The 16,572-nt window shown below is 61.3% G+C and overlaps 1 protein-coding gene across 10 annotated transcripts; it reads right to left on the bottom strand.

The window, feature by feature from the left end:
- Positions 1-79: 79 nt before the first annotated feature.
- EHBP1L1 (EH domain binding protein 1 like 1) lies at positions 80-15,869 on the bottom strand. Of its 10 annotated transcripts, none has more exons than XM_032640012.1 (20): positions 15,471-15,869; positions 12,997-13,054; positions 12,690-12,785; positions 12,277-12,330; positions 12,019-12,197; positions 11,798-11,940; positions 11,182-11,250; positions 10,932-11,094; positions 10,018-10,762; positions 8,692-8,874; positions 8,076-8,233; positions 7,934-7,982; positions 6,853-7,503; positions 2,627-2,672; positions 2,451-2,506; positions 2,231-2,354; positions 1,843-1,942; positions 934-1,007; positions 737-851; positions 80-602 (listed from the first exon to the last, which is right to left on the bottom strand). In XM_032640012.1, exons 1-20 carry the CDS (start codon positions 15,572-15,574, stop codon positions 503-505), a joined length of 3,267 nt encoding a protein of 1,088 aa, XP_032495903.1. In that variant the 5' UTR covers positions 15,575-15,869; the 3' UTR covers positions 80-502. The 10 variants fall into 10 exon arrangements, with proteins under 10 accessions (XP_032495903.1, XP_032495904.1, XP_032495906.1 ...); XM_032640013.1 differs by having other exon boundaries at positions 8,692-8,868; XM_032640015.1 differs by having other exon boundaries at positions 10,498-10,762; positions 15,471-15,868.
- Positions 15,870-16,572: the final 703 nt, after the last annotated feature.

Genomic DNA, 16,572 nt, shown 5'->3' with positions numbered 1-16,572 from the left:
CAATCTTATCCGCCGAGACCCCACCCCCTTCCGTCTATTGAAAGCCCCAGTCGTCCTGAGAAAGCCCCGGAGCACTGGCTTGGCCTTTTCTAACTTTATTGCTCGCGAGGAACAGGAAGAAGGGGGAGGGCGGGGATGCGGCAGTTCAAGAGCCGTCCCTCTCCCTCGGTGCTGGCCGGCCGGGTCCTGCCCTCGGGGAGGGGTTCTGGGGGGCGTGCCTGGGACCCCCCAGCCCACCACGAGCACACGCACACACACTCACACGGACTAATAAATACGCCCGGGCGGCACGGCCGCCCAGCCGCCCCTGTCCGTCGGGGCCTGAAGGGCCGCGCGTCCCCTCCTGGTAAAGGGTGACGACGGCCCCTACCGGCCACGCGCGGCATCGGGGAGGGTCCGGTCCTCCGGAGCGCAGGCCCGAAGCGGCGACCGGGCGCGACGGGGAGAAAAGCTGCGGTCTGGACGGACCGGGAGGGGCGAAAACGTCCGGGCCCTCGCGGCCTCAGCTCAGCACACAGAGTTCGCGCCGGCTCAGCTGCCGGCTCAGCTTGCGGCGCCGCTGCTCCAGGCCGCGCTCTAGGCGCTCGTCCTCCTCCAGGGCGCTGGGAGGGGACGGGTTCAAGTCAGCCCCAGCGTCGGGCCCCACAGGCAGGCCGCCCCCGGGGTCCAGACAGAGCACGCCTCCGAGAGCCCCTCTGGGGCCTCCCAGCTCCCAGCACATCCCGGCCCCACTCACGTCCGCTCCTTCTGGTCCAGGTTCCGGACCAGCTCGTCGCGCTGGTTCACCAGCGACACCAGCTCCTCCAGCAGGAGCTGCTCTCGGTGCTGCTGCGCGGCCGTTTTCAACCAGTCTGAGGGCAGAGGAGGCTGAGGGTCAGGAAGCGCCAGCCCCTGCCCGGTCCTGGTCCCCGGCCTCCGGGCCCCATCTCCCACCTTCAATGGCCAACATGGCCCGTAGCTCCCGGCTCAGCAGCTCGAACCTCCGCTCCAAGTCCTGCTCTTCGATGCTGCGGGGTGGGGGGGGGAGTGCCAGGTCAGGGAGAGAGGAATGGCAGGGAGCGCCCAGGGTTCGGACCGCTCCCTGGCACCCCCGCCCCCCACCTCACCGCCAGTTCCCATAGATGGCTGGATGGAGGTCAGAGCTATACCCTAGTCCCAGCTTGGAATCATCTCTTCTGTTTTTGGTTTTGGGGCAGCATGCGGGATCAGACCCCGGCCCGACCCGCTGCAGTGGAAGCACGGAGTCCTAACCACTGGACCGCTAGGGAAGTCCCTCTTGTTTCAACTGTTCCCCAGCTGCTGGGGGTTTATATCGTCTCCTCCCCTCATCCCACCCCCTTTTTAACAAATAAGAAACAACCCAGAAGGATTATTCAGATGGATATTATTCATAAGCAGCAAGTACTGGACTAAAATTATTCTGAAAAATGACCCAGGATGTAAAAGGGAGGCAAAACCACCTCCACCATGCAGGGCTATAAAGGCCATGAAGCCCAGAATTGCTCCTGAGCCCACTCAGGAAAGCAGCTCAGCTGTCTCTCAGGCTCAGTGTTCCTTCCTGTAAAGGAACAGGGTCCAACTGGGGCACTCAGCACTGACCTGCCACATTTTTCTTTGGGCCTCGATTTTCTCATTCATAAAAATAGTACCAGTTTAAGAAGTATACACTTTATACAGGAAATTAGGGGAAAAATTAAGATGGTTGAGCAATTTCTTCAAAAAAAAAATTCAGAGAAAGAAGAGAGCAGTGAACAGTTCTAATTAGAGTCGTTAAGGTTCCATCCGCTCTGCCGGCCCTGGGTGGGCAGAGGTGGGGCCCGGACAGGGAAGCACAGGACTCACAGCAGCTGCAGCTGGTCCTGCCTCCGGATGAGAGCATTCTTCTTGTTGACCAGCGTGAACCACTCCTGGATCAGTACCTCCTCCTGCAGCCTGTTGGCACCTGAATCGGTCCAGGGCAGTCACCAGGCCTGCCACTGACCCCTGTGTCAGCAGCAGGGAGGCTGGGGGTGGGGGGATGGTGTCTGCTCCCTTGTGGCATCTCAGAAACCTGAGCTGTGTGCCTCCAGCAAGCTGCTTCCCGGCCGGGGGGCCTCAGGGTGCCCGGCTGTAAATGGGGAGATGACCCCAGCCTTGTCTCCTCCCACTCCTCCCAGGGTCAGAAAGAGCTGCAGGGTGGGGTAGCCGTGGTGGCACGTGCTGGGGTGTGGACTCCAGATGCCCGCCCCACCTGATTCCATGAGGCTCCTCAGCTGCGTCTCCACCTCAGCCGCCCGCCCATCTATCTGCCTCTGTTCCTGCTCCAGGGCCTGTAGCTCTGCGCACACATACTGACTTGTGTCCTGGAACCGTTGCTGGGGTGGAAAGCAGGGGCAAGGGACAGGGTGGGCTGAGCCCAAGCCCTGCCTAGGAAGCCCACCCATCACTCCTCCCACCTCAGCCCTCCTTACCAGCCCAGCCTCCTCCGCTGGGCTTGGGGGTAGCTCCTCCAATGGGGGACTCCCACCTGTGGACAGATACCAGGCTACGGCACCCCCAACTGACATCTGCCCCCAGAAGGTCCCCAGCTCAGGCTCTGTGAGCAGCCTGAGTTCGGGTGAGTCGCCACTCCTTCAAAACTACTCACCAGGGGCCTGCTGTGGGGCAGGGCTGGGGTCAGGGCTCACGACTTCCTGTGGAGGAGGAGGCAAGTAAGGGCTTGGAGGGGCTCCCCAACAGCCCGCCCTGGGGCCAGCCGGAGCCCCACTCACACAGGGGAGGGGGGGACCTCAGTTCCAGGCCCTGCAGCTTCGAGGTCCTGCATGCACAGAACTCCACCCCCATCCCTTCTGGGGAAGCACCTCCTAGAGCAAAGGCCTTCACCACCTCCGGCCCTGTGGTCCTGGGCCAGTCCCCTCCCACTGGCCAAGCCTCGCAGTCCTCGTTCCTGGGGCCTCACAGGGCTTTTGTGAGTCGGGGGTGAAAGGCTGTGAGGGGCCCAGCTGGGGCCTCTCCTTCCCCCTTCTGCCCCCTCCCCCATGAATCTCCCTCAGGTCACCTCAGACTCTGTCACCTAGTGCTAGCATCTCCATCATGGCCAGGGCCCTGCACAGTGACACTGAGCTGAGCTGACGTGGCAACCAGTACCTCCGTCTCCTGGCCAAACGGGGCACCTTCCCACTTCTCAGTCCCCACACCTAGAGAACGCTGTGCTCGCCGAATAACACTTGGAACAGAACAGGCAGCTGCACCTACCAATTTCAGCCGGGAAGGGCAGCGCTGGCCCCTCATGTGCCCCTCCCCTGGCAACTTGCTGGCACTGTCAGCCCTGGGGGCCCCCAAGTTTCAGCTCAGCTAATAGCCAGGCCCCCTTGATGGCTCCTGCTCTGGCCACCTTTCCAGGTCACGAGGTGGGGAGAAAGTGTCGAGCCACCCCCACCCTGCGACTCTGAAAGTGTTGAGCCACCCCCACCCTGCGACTCTGAGAGGCAGCCCTGGACGTCCCCTACTCAGGGGCCCTCCTCTCTGGCCTGGGTAGGTGGCAGCCTCTTCACCAGCCTCCCCCCATGCCCTGGCTGCTGACTTTACCTTCAAGCCACAACTGAAGGGTCTCCCTAAACCTTCGCCCCCGATGGTGTCACTCTCTTCACACCCCCTCTCAGCCCCCAGCCTCATTGCCACGGCCTGGTGGCAGATCCAGCCTCAACTCCTACTGCCCCGGGCCCCACCCAGATGCCACCCTCCGGCCCCAGTGGTGGACTTTCGCTTCCCCAAATTGTTTCCTCAGCCTGGAGCGGCCTCTGTCTTGGGCAGCTGGACGCCAACTCGACCTTCCTGACCCAGCTTGGCCCCACCTCCTCCAGGGGCCCCTTCACAGGGCTTTCTTCCTCCCTCCCTAACTTTCAGGCCTCCTGAAGCCTCCCCGACTGCCATCCTAGCCCCCAGGGCCTCCCTCGTCACAGCTGTTGGTTACGCCTGTCTCCCTAAGCAGCAGCAGCCCCTGCAGACAGGTTGGGGTCCAGAGAATGCACTCAGGGCGCATCGGTTAACTGTAATGGCTGATATGCATTAAGCATCTATTTGTGTGTTGGGTGCTGTATGTGCATCGACTCATTTAGTTTTCCCAAGAACACTGTGAGGCGGGGAAGGTCACCATCCCCACTTTATGGATGAGGAAACAGAGGGTCAGAAATGACACTCAAACAGGGCCGGCCCAGGCCTAGGGCTGTCTAATCCAAAAGTTTGTTCCCAAGCTTGGCCACCAATTTGCTGTTTGCCTCTGGCCCAGTCACACCCACTGGGCCTGTGTCCTTGTATGTAAAGGACATACAAGCCCCTGGGGGTTGCAGGGCTCCAGAAAGATATCTGGGGAAAAACACAGTCCCCCCCCTTTTTAAAAGAAAATTTTTTAACAGAGTACACTCAGGTTGGGGTACCCCTCTTTTTTGTTGTTTGCTTGTTTGTTTGTCTGTTTGTTTCGGCTGCACCATGCGGCATGTGGGATCTTAGTTCACCAATCAGGGATCGAACCCGGGCCCCCTGCAGTGGAAGTGCGGATTCTTAACCACTGGACTGCCAGGGAAGTCCCTCACAGTTCCCCTCTTTTGACAACACCCTGCAGGAGTACCTCAATGCCACTTTGCAAAAAGCTTTCATGTCTTTACTTCTCATCCTCAGGAAAAGAGCACAGAGAGATTAAGTGGCTCGTCCAAGGTCACACAGCCAGTTCATAGTGCTGGGCCCAGTAGAGGGCGCCATTTTAGAGTTCAGTGTCAGAACCGGGGTTCACACCAGTATCAACTCCCTTTATCTTTTCATATCCCTGAGCCTCAACATTCCCACCTGCAAAAGGGGGTAACTGTTCCTTCCTAGAAGGAGCAGTTGCTGAGGGGTTGAGGGGGCAGACCAGGCATGAAGCAAGTGCTCAACCAATAGGGCAGGCAGATGCAGGAGTGGAGAAGCCCCAACCTCAGCAGCAACTAAGCTTACTCATGGCAGCCTTGATGGGAATTCCAACGCTTCCTCATGTCTGACCCAAATTCCCCTTTCTACACCCTCATGTGTGGCCCCTCCTCCAGGAAGACTTGCTGGGCCACAGCAGAGGCACCCTGCCCTCCTCATGGCATTGCTTCAGCCCTGCCCCAGCTTCAAGGCGACTGACTTCATCCTATCCAGGTCTCTGGGAGCTCGCAGGCCAGGGGCAGGCCCTACGTCCTCCTCCTGTACGCATGGAGGATGGGGGATGGGAGTGGCCAATGAGGAAGCATCCCCTCCAGCCCCATGGGTCATATATCTCCTGTGGGACAAGGGTTGGAGGGGGGCCTGGCTTGGAAGGACCAGACACTGGGACTTGGGCCCAGAAAGATGGAGCCTCCTGTTTTAAGATATAAAGAGCCATTGAGACACATTAAGGCAGCTTTGGCCAGAGGCCAACACAGGCCAGGATAGCACAGTTCCTATGGGTGCCTCTAATGCCCTTCCTGTTTCTCATTCATAGGCTCAATGCTGCACCTGTGACCCTGCACTCAGGGGTCCTGCTCTCCAGGCCAGCCTCATCACCGCCTGCGGACCTTAAGGGAGGTGGCTGGCAGTTCCCTAAATGAGACCTGAGCTTTCCTGCTGCCACATTTTTACTTGTGAGGTCCCACCTCTTGAGAACCAGCCCTCCGATTCTTCACCTGGGAAAAGCTGCCCGTCTTATCAGCCTGGCTCAAGTGGCTGCTTCTTCCAAAAAGCCTCTCCCAATTTATTCCCTCTTTTCCTTAGAACTTAGGGGTCATGCCTGGACAGCTGAAGGCTTGAAGCAGCCTGACAGAGCTGCCCCTGCTGTCCAGGACGGTGCTGCTGGAAAGCCCATGGCCGGGACTTCAGTGGCTGTGAGTCCTTGAGCAAATCCCTGCCCTCTCTGGAACCATCTCCTCTTTATGACCATGAGACACCCTGGGAGGCTGACCTGAGACCTGCAAGGGATGGGGGAACGTGGGCACCCAGCAGAGTCTCCCATCTCCAACTTTACATTATCAGAGAAGAGAGGAAACTGGTTTCCAGTGTCTGGAGTTAAGGATCCAAGTCAGAGTATCTTGGGGTTGGACGGCCCTGGAGAGCTCCCGTGAGTATAGAAACCCTGTTCCCAGCTTACAGGAAAGTGGTGGCTGCCGGCAGACCCCGCGCCACCAGCAGGGAAAGAAACGCCCCAACCCACTTAACAGTCCATGAAGAGCGCTGACTACACGGAACCTTCTGGGAACTTCCTGCTACAACCTGATTCCACTAACTGGTTGCCGAGCGTTAAAAATCACTAGCCTGCATCTTGTCCAAGGCTGGCAGCAAAAGCCAGCGGCAGGACTTCCCTGGTGGCGCAGTGGTTAAGAATCCGCCTGCCAAGGTAGGGCACACAGGTTCGAGCCCAGGTCCAGGAAGATCCCACGTGCCACGTAGCAACTAAGCCCGTGCGCCACAACTACTGAGCCTGCGCTCTAGAGCGCGCGAGCCACAACTACTGAAGCCCGTGCTCCGCAGCAAGAGAAACCACCGTAATGAGAAGCCCGCGCACTGCTCCCACGCGCAGCAACAAAGACCCAACTCAACCAAAAATAAATAAATAGATAAATTCATTAAAAAAAAAAATTGGCGCCGGGCCGCCGGCCTGGGCACTGGCGCCCCCGCTGAGGAGTTGGCGGAGCCACCTCGTCCTCGACAGGGACTTCCGCAGCACCGGTGCCTCAAATCAGACGCCTCCCCGCATCTTGCAGAGGCCGGCCGCCCTGAAGCCACCACCCCCCGCCCCGCGCCAGCCCTGCCCTTGGGGTCCCTCAAGACCCGCCCCTGCTCTGCCCTGCTCCCCCGACCCCCGCGCCGCTGGAGGGCACTCACCGCCGCCGCTCCGGCAGCTCCCGCGGCTCCCGAGTCCGGGTCGTCCCCCGAGAAGGAGCTGCTGTTCCGCAGCCGCGAGCGCCTCTTCTTCAGCAGGTCAGCGTCGCGCACGTGGGAGAAGGAGCCGTGCGCGCGGGGCGGGGGCACGGGCCCGGCCTCCGCGTTGACCGACGGCCGCCGCAGCCTCACGCCGCCCGCGGCGCCCGGCGCCTCCATCCCGTTCACCAGCCCCTCTGTCGGGGGCACGGATGCCTGGGCTCCAGGGCCGTCTGCCGGGGCCTCCACGGAGCGCGCCTCCTGGGCGGCCTCGGCCCCGCGGTCCTTGGAGGCCGCCTCGGGGGCCGTCCCGTCCGCGCGGGTCGCGGCCTCCTGGGGCTCCTGGGGCTCCTGGGCCCAGTGCTCGCGCAGCCGCTGCGCCAGGCCGCCGGTGTCCAGTTCGTCGGGCGGGCTCGACTGGGAGCTGGCCACGCGGTACGTGCCGGCGCCGCCGCCGCCCTCCAGCTGCACCAGCTGCAGCTCCTGCCCCGTGCAGAAGGCGCGGATCTGGCACAGGTACGTCATGACGATGAGCTTGTCGGGCACCGACAGCAGCACCATGTCCGCCGGCTCCAGAAGCCGCGACACGCCCAGGGCCGCGAAGCCATCAAAGGCCTAGGGACGGTGCGTTCGTTCGGGTCATCGGCGGTGGGTCAGCCAGCGACCCTGCCACCCCGCCCCGGAACGACGAGGAGGTCCCTGCGACTGGCACGCCTGGGTTTGCCAACAACGCCTTCACCTTCCTATTGGGTAAAATCTAGCAACATGGCCCGCCCCTGCGTTACCCAGCAACTGCACACCAAACGGGGTGCTTTTGGGAAAAACCATCTGGTGGAAATATGCTTAAAAAAAAACAAAGCTAAACTCAGGAAAACGAAAAATATAAAGACCAAAAGGGTAACTAAGTGGCAGAACTTCCAAAAGCCACAGCTGGGGCCATGAAGCCCACAGATTCCTCTCCTACACACAGACGGACAAGGAACCTAAATCTTAGCTTAGGCCTGGATCCTCCTTCCCTCCAGGCACCACTCCCACCCTGTCTCACCTGCTTGTTGTTCTGTTTGATGTTGAGTGGGTCCAGGGAGGCAAAGTCGCTGCAGAGAGAGCGCTGATCAGAGGCTGGATTCACACCACCCTTCCCTCCTGGCAGCCTCCCCCATTCATTTCCACTCCCTCCGGCAGCTCACATCTTGTCCGGGTAGAATCGGTGCAGGATGGCACAGAAGGCCAAGCCGTTGCGCCAGGATGTCGTGAAGTTGGTTATGCGGACGCCACGGTAGCCGGCGGTGACTTCTTGGCACCACTCCAGCAGGGACTGACTGAAGCTGACTGGGGTGGGTGGTGCCTGGGGACACAGGGATGGGCTTAGGGAATGTGGACGTGGGACTTGTGCCCTCTGCCCCTTGGGCACAAAACAGCTCCAGCTCTGGGTTTGCAGGAGTCACCACGGACCACTGGCCAGGGCCTTAGTGTCAGGCAAAAGGGTTTCCAGCTCCAGTGTTATCTACCAAGGTCACCTAAAAGGTCAGCGGCCCCCAGGCAATATCAGAGGCCCCCAGCAGCCACACCTCAAGGTCAGCCCAGAAAATCAGCTTTTGGGGCATCCCGCTCCATGCAACCCAGGGAAGACAGGGCGGGGGAGCCAGGGCACCCTCAGAGAGGAGGGGGTGAGGGGCTCCTTGAAGCTGAGCTCCTGTCCCACCCCACCCCAGTCGGCCAGGTGGGTCCATGCAGAGCCGCCGTTAGCTCAGCCCAGGTTAGTGGGAAGCAGCAGACTGGGCCCTCGGCGGCCCCCATCCCTACCTGGCTGCCCGGCAGCCTCCTGTCCTCTTCAGGCTCCTCTGGGGAAGAGGCCCCCGAGGGCCTGGGCACCCCAGCCCCTGCCCCACTGGCCACTTGCGCCTCCATCAGGCTGGCCTCTGGGAGGTTTCCCTCAGCTTCTTTTCCCTTCTCGGTTCCTGAGACCCCAGCCTCTGCTTCCTGGGCCTCAAAAATACCAGATTGGTTCTCTGAAGCCCCTGAAACCTCTGTCTCTGCTTCCTCGGCCCCCCAAACCCCAGACATGGCTTCTGAAACTCCCAAAGTCCCAGCCTCCACCTCCTGGCCCCTCAAAACTGTAGTTTCTACCTCTGCTCCCTGGGACCCTAAAATTCCATGCTTTGTGACTGGGGCCCCTAAAGCCTCATATTTGAGGGTCTCCCAGAGTCCAGTCTCTGCCCTCTGGGCCCCAGAAGTCTGAGCCTTTGCCTTCTCAGCCTCTAAAACTGTAATTTCTGTCTGTTGAGTCCCCAGACCCTGAGCCTTTGCCATTCTAGCCTCTGGCCCTGAGAACTGTGAATCTTCCACCTCTGTCTCCTGGGTCCCCAATGTCTCAGTCTCTGTCCCTGGGGCCCCTGAACCCCCAACCTCTGTCTCCTGGGTCCCCAGTGTCTCAGTCTCCATCCCTGGGACCCGTGAACCCCCAGCTGCCATCTCCTGGGTCTCCAGTATCTCAGCTTCTGCCGTCTCAGTCTCGATCCCTGGGACCTCAGAACCCCGTAACTCTGTCTCCTGCATCCCTGTTATCTTAAATTTTATCTCTGAGACCCCTGAACACCCCATCTCTGTCTCCTGGGCCCCCAATATTTCAGATTCTGCTGTATCAGCTTCTATCTTCAGTACCTGTGAACCCCCAGATATCTCCTGGATCCCTAGTATCTCAATCTCTGATATCCTTGTCTTCGTCCCCAGAACTCCTGTACCCACAGCCTCTGTTTCCTGGGTCCCCAGTACCTCACATTCTGCCATCCCGGCCTCTGCCCCCGGGACCCCTAAAACGCTGACTTCTGTTTTCTGGGTCCCTAGTTCCTCAGACTCTGCCATCTCAGCAGCCTCTGACTCCAGGACCCCTGATCTCACTGCCTCTGTCTCCTGGGTCCCCAATATCTCCACTTCTGCTGTCTCAGTCTCTATCTCGGGGAACCCTGACCCACCCACTTCTGTTCTCTGGGTCCCCGATAACTCTGATTCTGTCACACCAGTTTCTGTTCCCAGATCCCTCAAATCCCCAGTTTCTACTTCCCAGACCCTCATATCCCTGGACATCACCCCCTGGTCAGCTGCTGGTGGGGCCCCCTGGTACTGGCTCACCTGGGGCCTGGTGCTTGCTGCTCCAGCAGAGGGGCCCTGCTCCAGGCCTGTCCCCACAACACCAGGGGCTCCACCCCTCACCTCTGCACCCTCTCTCTCCTGGCCTGCAGCAGCCCTGGCCCCCTTGAGGTCACTGAGATGCCTGGATTGCCCTGCCGGCTCTGCTGGGGGTGGGCTCAGGATGGTGGGAGCCTCTTCCCTGGTCCTGACCCCTGTCCTCCCCTGAGAGCCCCTTGGAGGAGCCTCAGGAGTTCCCTTGAATCTTGCCTCAGATGTCACCCCTGTAGCCTCTGGTCCCTTAGTGTCCACATGTCTCAGCTTTGACCTCTGCTCAGCATCCACCTGACCAACTTCTAAACTCTCTTCAGCCTCCCCAGCTCTGACCTCTGACCTCTTACTGTTCACCTCTCTGACTCCTGACCCATGCTCAATGTCCACCCCACTAGCCTCTGGCCTGTCCCCAATGCCCCCCTCCTCAACCTTGGGTTTCTGCCCTTCCAAAGAGTTGCTGGAATCTCTGTCCTCAATGCTTGGGCCCAGCCCGGTTCCCTGGGCCTCTGTCCCTTTCTGAGGGCTTGCCCAGGCCTGGGTCTCCACAGCAGAATTCACGCCTGCTGGGGGAGCCCCTGAGGCGTTGGGGGCCTCATCTCCCCCTTGGGGGACTGGGGTCCAGGGGGCATCAGAGCCTTTCCGGAGCCGAGGGGCCAGGCTGGGGGCCGCGTCCTGGCCTGGCTGTCTTGAGGACCTGAGGAGAGAGCAGGACGGTGCATTGCAGGGGCTTGTTTGGCCCCCCCGCTCTCAGCGCCCCCCACCTCTCAGATTGCTGGGACCCTGGAAAGGCAGGTTGGCAAGGGGTGTGCAACTTCTTAAGAGTAGACAGGGGAGGGGGGGCTGGGGCTGACTCCAAAGCTCACCTTGTCTCTGGTGGGGTTCCGGGGGGCCTTGGGGCCTTGGGCCCCACCTGGCCCCCTGCTACAGGAGCTGGTTCTGACCCCTGGCCCCGGCAGGCCCTGGCTGGGGGCGCAGGGGCACTCACAGGGGCTGGGCTGGTATCCTCAGCACTAGAAGGGCTGGCAGCTGGGGGGAAGGAAGGGGGATGCTGAGGCCTGGGCCCTGTGACTGAAGGTCCAGTCTCCACCGTCCCAACCCCAGCCTGGGCCTCACCTGCCTGCCGGGGCCGAAATCGGCCCTCTTCCTCCTCCTCACAGAGTGTCTTCAGCTCCCGAGAAGTATCTGGGGGTGGGGCATTGGGGGCAGGTCAGCCCAGGGAAGGGCCCTGCAGGTCTGACCCCCTCCCCACAACTAGAATGCTGGGCCTACCTGGGAAACGCCCCAGCCTTAGGGAACCGCCCCGGCCTACGGCCTACGAGAAGAGACAGGCCCACAGGTGCAGAGGAAAAGAGAGACAGGACCAACAAGGACAAATGGAAAAAAAAGCCTTAACAAGCAAAAGGGAGGGACAAGATTGGGTAGTGAGGGGTGGCAAGCCTGGACTGCAGCCCCTCTCTGCGCTTTTGGCCCAGCTGTCTCGGGGCAGGTACGTGGGCAGGCAGGTACTCAGGGGGTGAGGAGAGGGCCAGGGGCACAGGGAGGTACTGGAAACCCATTCTGCAGGACAATCAGGGCTGCTGGGCAGGTTGGGACCACCTGGCAATAGTGCGCTCTGACCACTGGGCGTGCACAAGCTGGCCCTGCCCCGAAAGAGCAAGTGGATTTGGGCCCGGGTCATCCTCCACCCTCCCTAGGTCTTGGCGATCTCAGTCCACAGCTGTGAGCCCACCTGGCTGGAGGACACGAACCCTCGCCTCCGGGCCCCCTGGACCATTAGCGTCCTCCTCATCACTCTCGGCAAAGTCTTCCAAGTTGCCCACGTCACTAGGCTTCATGCTCATGAGGCTCGCAAGACTCTGCATGTCATCATCCCTGGGGGTCAGAGGTCAGGGGTGAGGGCTACGGGCAGAGGTTATAGACTAGGGCCCAGGAGGGCAGCTGGACACTCACGTGGCGCGGCCCTCCCGCAGCAGCACCCCAGAGAGAGTGAGGCTCAGCTCGGCCTGCACCACCTTCACCGACTTGGGCTTCAGCCGCAGCCGCAGGGAGGCTTGGGCAGGCACAGGCCCTGCATGGCGGGCCAGGTCCACCTCGGCTGTGGCCAGCACCTTCCGCTGCCCCTTGGACTCCTGGGGGCAGGAAGAAGGAGCATCAGTGCTGCCCCAGAGTCCCCGAGACCCCAGGTTCCAGCCCGCCCCAGCCACTCACATTCTCAATAACAAACGTCCACTCTTTGGCCTCATACTGGTCCACGTGTGGGTCCTGGGAAAAGGGGGCACCGGTAAGTACAGAGGCTGCTGCGGTGGGGACAGGGCAGGGAGAAGAGCCTGTGCTGGCTCAGGAGGTGATGGTGTGGGGCCTTCACACATGTTGAGCCCTCCTGGCAGGTACGCTCCCCGGCTTCTCCTGATCCCAGCTCTCTTCGTGTGGTGGCTAAATGCTACCTCCTCCAAGGAGACCTCCTGGACCACTCACACTGAATAGGCCCCCTGCCATGATTCTTGGTCTCACCCCTCTGTTCTTTTCTACTTGGATGGATAACGCACCAGGGGCCTCCTGTGGCTGCCCAGGGTTGCAATCACCGGCTCATTCCCATCTGTGCAGGAGGGCTAGAGACTTACCCTGTATAGGGTCACAGAGATGTCCACATTCTCAGGTACCATCCACAACACGGTGCCCCGGTATGGGTTCTGGATGCCCGGCTGCCAGCTGTGGGCCTACAATGAGCAGTCTGAGTCCTCCCCCCAATCCTAACTCTCCCCCTCACCCCTTGCCCTTATCTCCAACCTTGACCCCATCTTTCTCTCCCTTCTATGGATTCTGATCTGAACCTGAACCTGACTCCACTCACCCCTCAGCCCTGACCCACTTACCCCCCCCAATTGGCCCCACCCCCAACCTGGACCCCCAGCTGACATCCTCCCTCACCTTGGAGCAGATGCGTCGGTTCCGCCGGGTCCACACTACTACCAGCTTATCCGGTTGCCTGGGAGGCGGAGCGGAGAGAGGGGGCTACTCAGTCAGGCCCACCCGGCCTTTCTATCTCCTCCAGTCTCCCTTCTGCCCACATCCCCCTCCCCCAGGACAGGGCCCAGACAGCCCCTTATCTGGGGCCACAGGGAGCAGGGTGGGGTTGCTGAGGCAGGGTGAGGCCTGGGCCAGAGGGCAAAGGCCTGTGGGTCAGCAGGAAGTATGAAGAAAGTCATACAGAGAGACAGGCACACACAGAGACAGACAGAAACACAAGTACCCTGCAAGAAACACAGACTCAGAGACACAGAGAGCCAGCCTCAGAGTAAAAGAAGCCCATTCACTCACAAATACTTGTAGAGTGCATACTATTACCCCAGCCCAATTTGGGGGCAGAGCCAAGCAAAGGAGAGGCAAGACCTTTCTGGGGCAGGGAATGGGTCATGTCAGGAGGGTCTGGAGAAGGAAGGCTCCAGGCAGAGAGGATGGCAAGTGCCAGGGTCCCAGGATGGGGGTGTGTGTGTAAGGTCGGGAGGGGAGGGCAGAGGTTGGGAAGTAGGCAGAGAGGCATAGGGTCAGCTTGTCATTCGATACCCTCCCAGGACCTTCCATGCCCAGCCCTTTGCTTTGCAGGGCCCCCGATTCCCCCAAGGGGCACCAGGGAAGACTTCTAGAAGGTGGCATCTAAGCCGAAACAGCATATGCCAGGGCAGACTCAGAGGAGAGGCAGAGACAAAGCGAGAGGAGAGTGTCAGCTGCGCGGGGCCGAGTCCCAGACACGTGGCTGGGCCTGGAAGGGAGAGGGCCCCTTTGCGTTGGAGGGGCCAACTGCTGCCCAGGAGGGTGGGGATGGTTAGGGGATCATCAGGCAGATGGCAACATAAGAGCCCTCCTTGCCTGTACCCTGTCCCTTGCCAGGACGCTCAGGTTCACCCAGCTCACTGCCCCTCTGGAGGCCGAGCCAGGATAACTGGCTCTCCTGTCAGCCCCTGAGGATGCCGAGACCCAGAGAGGTTAGGGGCCAGGCAAGGGCACACAGCTGAGCCTAGAGCCCTCCAGCCTGGAGCCAAGTGCCTCTCCTGGACCCCAGACTGCAGGCGATGGCTAAGGGCAGCCATGGGGACTTCCCAGAAAGGGGAAGAAGACAGTGAGAGCCTAGGGAGGGCAGGGCCTGGCTAGGCAGCCTGACTCAGGCTGGGCACGCCCTCCTGGGGAGCCGTGACCTGGGCAGAGGCAGCTTCCTAGCCGGGGCTCCAGGCGAAAAAGCTCAGGAGGCCCTGCCCGCCGCCTGTGACTCAGACACGTTGACAGTGCCCACACCCTCAGCCAGCTCTCCGGACCGTGCCCAGCGTCCCCGTCTTCACCCAGGATGCTGTGGCAGAAGGCAGAAGCCATAGGCCAGAGTTCAAGTTCCAGCCCTGTGCTGTGTTACCCCAGCCGGCCCGTCCTTTCCGGGCCTTGCTGAGTGGTGTGAACCACCCTCTGGCTGGCCCAGGCAACATCAGGGATATGACAGCTGCCCAAAGGACCCCAGGCCTCCTGCTCACTCCCCTCCCTTTGGACCCCCTAGTCCCTTCCTGTGCTTTCACTTGGGAGCCTAAATTTAGCCCCGCCTGGCGGCTGAGGCCCCCACAGCTGTGCCCTAATCCAGCCAGGGGAAGCTGACACTAGCAAGCACGTATATTTAGGGTGTGACGCAGGGGCCCAGGCAGCTGCGGGTGGGGGAATGTGAACGAGATGCCCCGGGTCCTTTGGCAGTCTGGGCTGGGGGGTCCCGCACTCCCTTACCTATCTCCCTGCACCCCACCACCTTGCCTTCCCCAGGCTCTCTCCTCCACGACCCACAACGTCCTAAGTCCTCAGGCCCTTTTAAGCTGCTCCCCGCCTCCCTCCTCATCCCTCCCAGCGCTCAGTTTCCCCTTTTAAGGATATTGTGGAGACGGATCCAGCCTCCCAGCGCCCACTCCGGCTGAAGGGGCGGGTGGTTCCTCTGGTTCAACAAATGGGCAGCGGAGGAAGGGGCAACATCCTTGTTCTGAGCTGGACTAGGGCCATGGTGTTTGCCGTCCCAGCCCCTCCACCCAAAGACCGGCAAAACTTGCTCCCTTTTCTGATGCCACCTTGAACCATCCCTCTGGCCAAAACCAGGAGGCCTCCCTTCCCCCAGCCCTGAGTGCAGTTGAGGCAAGTGTGGGCCCAGACAGATTCTCAGGTCGCAAGTCCTGCCCTCCGCTCCCCAAAGGCTGCCCACACCCTCAGCTCCGGGGATACCACAACCTGCAGTGGCACTTCTCTGTGCCCGGGTCACCAGGGCCGAGGCTGGGGTAGGCGGCGCCTTTGGTCACTGCACTGGGGGCAGGATTCTCAGGCCCCCAAGGCCGGATGGGGTCCCAGCCAGTCTGGGGAGTGCCCCAGGCCTCCCTCCCACTCACCATTTCTTGGTGCACTCCACCACCAGCTCGTGGTAACAGGCCACAAACTGGAACTTGGCGGCCCGCTTGCCCACGCGCTGCAAGCGCTTCCACACCGAGGTCATGGCCCTGCCGCCTCCGCCGCCCGTTCCTCAGACCCGGGGCTCCCGCTGGCCCGCGATCGCTGGCCTGGCCCAGGTCCCCATGGCCTCCGGGCTCCTATCGGCACCGCCCGCCCCGTCCGTGGAGAGGGGTCCGAGGCGCGGGACCCGGAGCCGCTCTTGCCGCCGCCGCCGCTGGGGCCCGCTGGGTGGTCTGACTGCGTCGGCGGGGTCGTCCGGGGCGCGTCGTGTCGCTGGAGCGCTGAGCGGCGAGCGCGCCGTTTCCTGGAGCTGCACCCCCGTCGGAAGGCGGGCGGGGCTCCGGCGGGGGGCGGGGGCCGGGGCGAGAGCGCGGGGGCGGGGCGGCCCGGCTTCCGGGGCCTCTTGCGGGAGGGAGAGCGAGGGGCGAGGGGGGCGCCTGGACCGCAGCGCCCGCTTGTTGCGCGCCGAGGCGGTGTGGAGGCGCGGGCCGGGTGGGGGGCGCGCGGGCCGGGGCAGGGAGCCACCAGCAATTGGCACCGCCCTCGCGAGCGCTGCCCCGGCCGTCTCCCTTCCTGACCGCAGCCCTGGGAGGTACGTACTGGTGGCCCCATTTCACAGGCTGGGGAAAGAGAGACCCAGAAAGGAGAAGAAACGTGAAGGATCACAGTGCGCTGAGCCAGAGCCAACTGGCCTCAACACTGGGGAGAGGCAGACTCCTGCTGCCACCCACGAATTAACCAGAGCAGGAAGGAGCAGGGTCAGCGGCCAACCCGGGTAGCCCTACCTGTGGGCAGCACCCACTTGCCAGTTTCAGAACCTGACTCTCCAGCTGTCAAGTGGGAAGGTGGTCCCAACATCCCACAAGCAGATGACTTCCAACAAGCGTGTGACCTTGGGCAAAGTACTAACGCTCTGAGCCTGTTTTCACCTCAGTGAAATAGGGATAATTATAGTTCCATCTTTTACAACATCATTGAGAATGAAACCTTGGAAAACATTAGTGTAGAACCTGGCTGATTTTGCCGGTTTTATGAAATGAA

Source organism: Phocoena sinus, chromosome 8 (genome assembly GCF_008692025.1).
Source record: "Phocoena sinus isolate mPhoSin1 chromosome 8, mPhoSin1.pri, whole genome shotgun sequence".
Taxonomy (NCBI): Eukaryota; Metazoa; Chordata; class Mammalia; order Artiodactyla; family Phocoenidae; genus Phocoena; species Phocoena sinus.
This window is presented reverse-complemented; position numbering and strand designations above follow the sequence as displayed.

Coding starts and splice junctions, on each gene's coding strand:
- EHBP1L1 (XM_032640011.1), bottom strand. CDS start 15,574: ATGACCTCGGTGTGGAAGCGCTTGCAGCGCGTGGGCAAGCGGGCCGCC. Junction 13,055..15,470: donor GTGGAGTGCACCAAGAAATG/GTGAGTGGGAGG, acceptor TCCGCCTCCCAG/GCAACCGGATAAGCTGGTAG. Junction 7,504..7,933: donor TCAAACAGAACAACAAGCAG/GTGAGACAGGGT, acceptor CACCGTCCCTAG/GCCTTTGATGGCTTCGCGGC.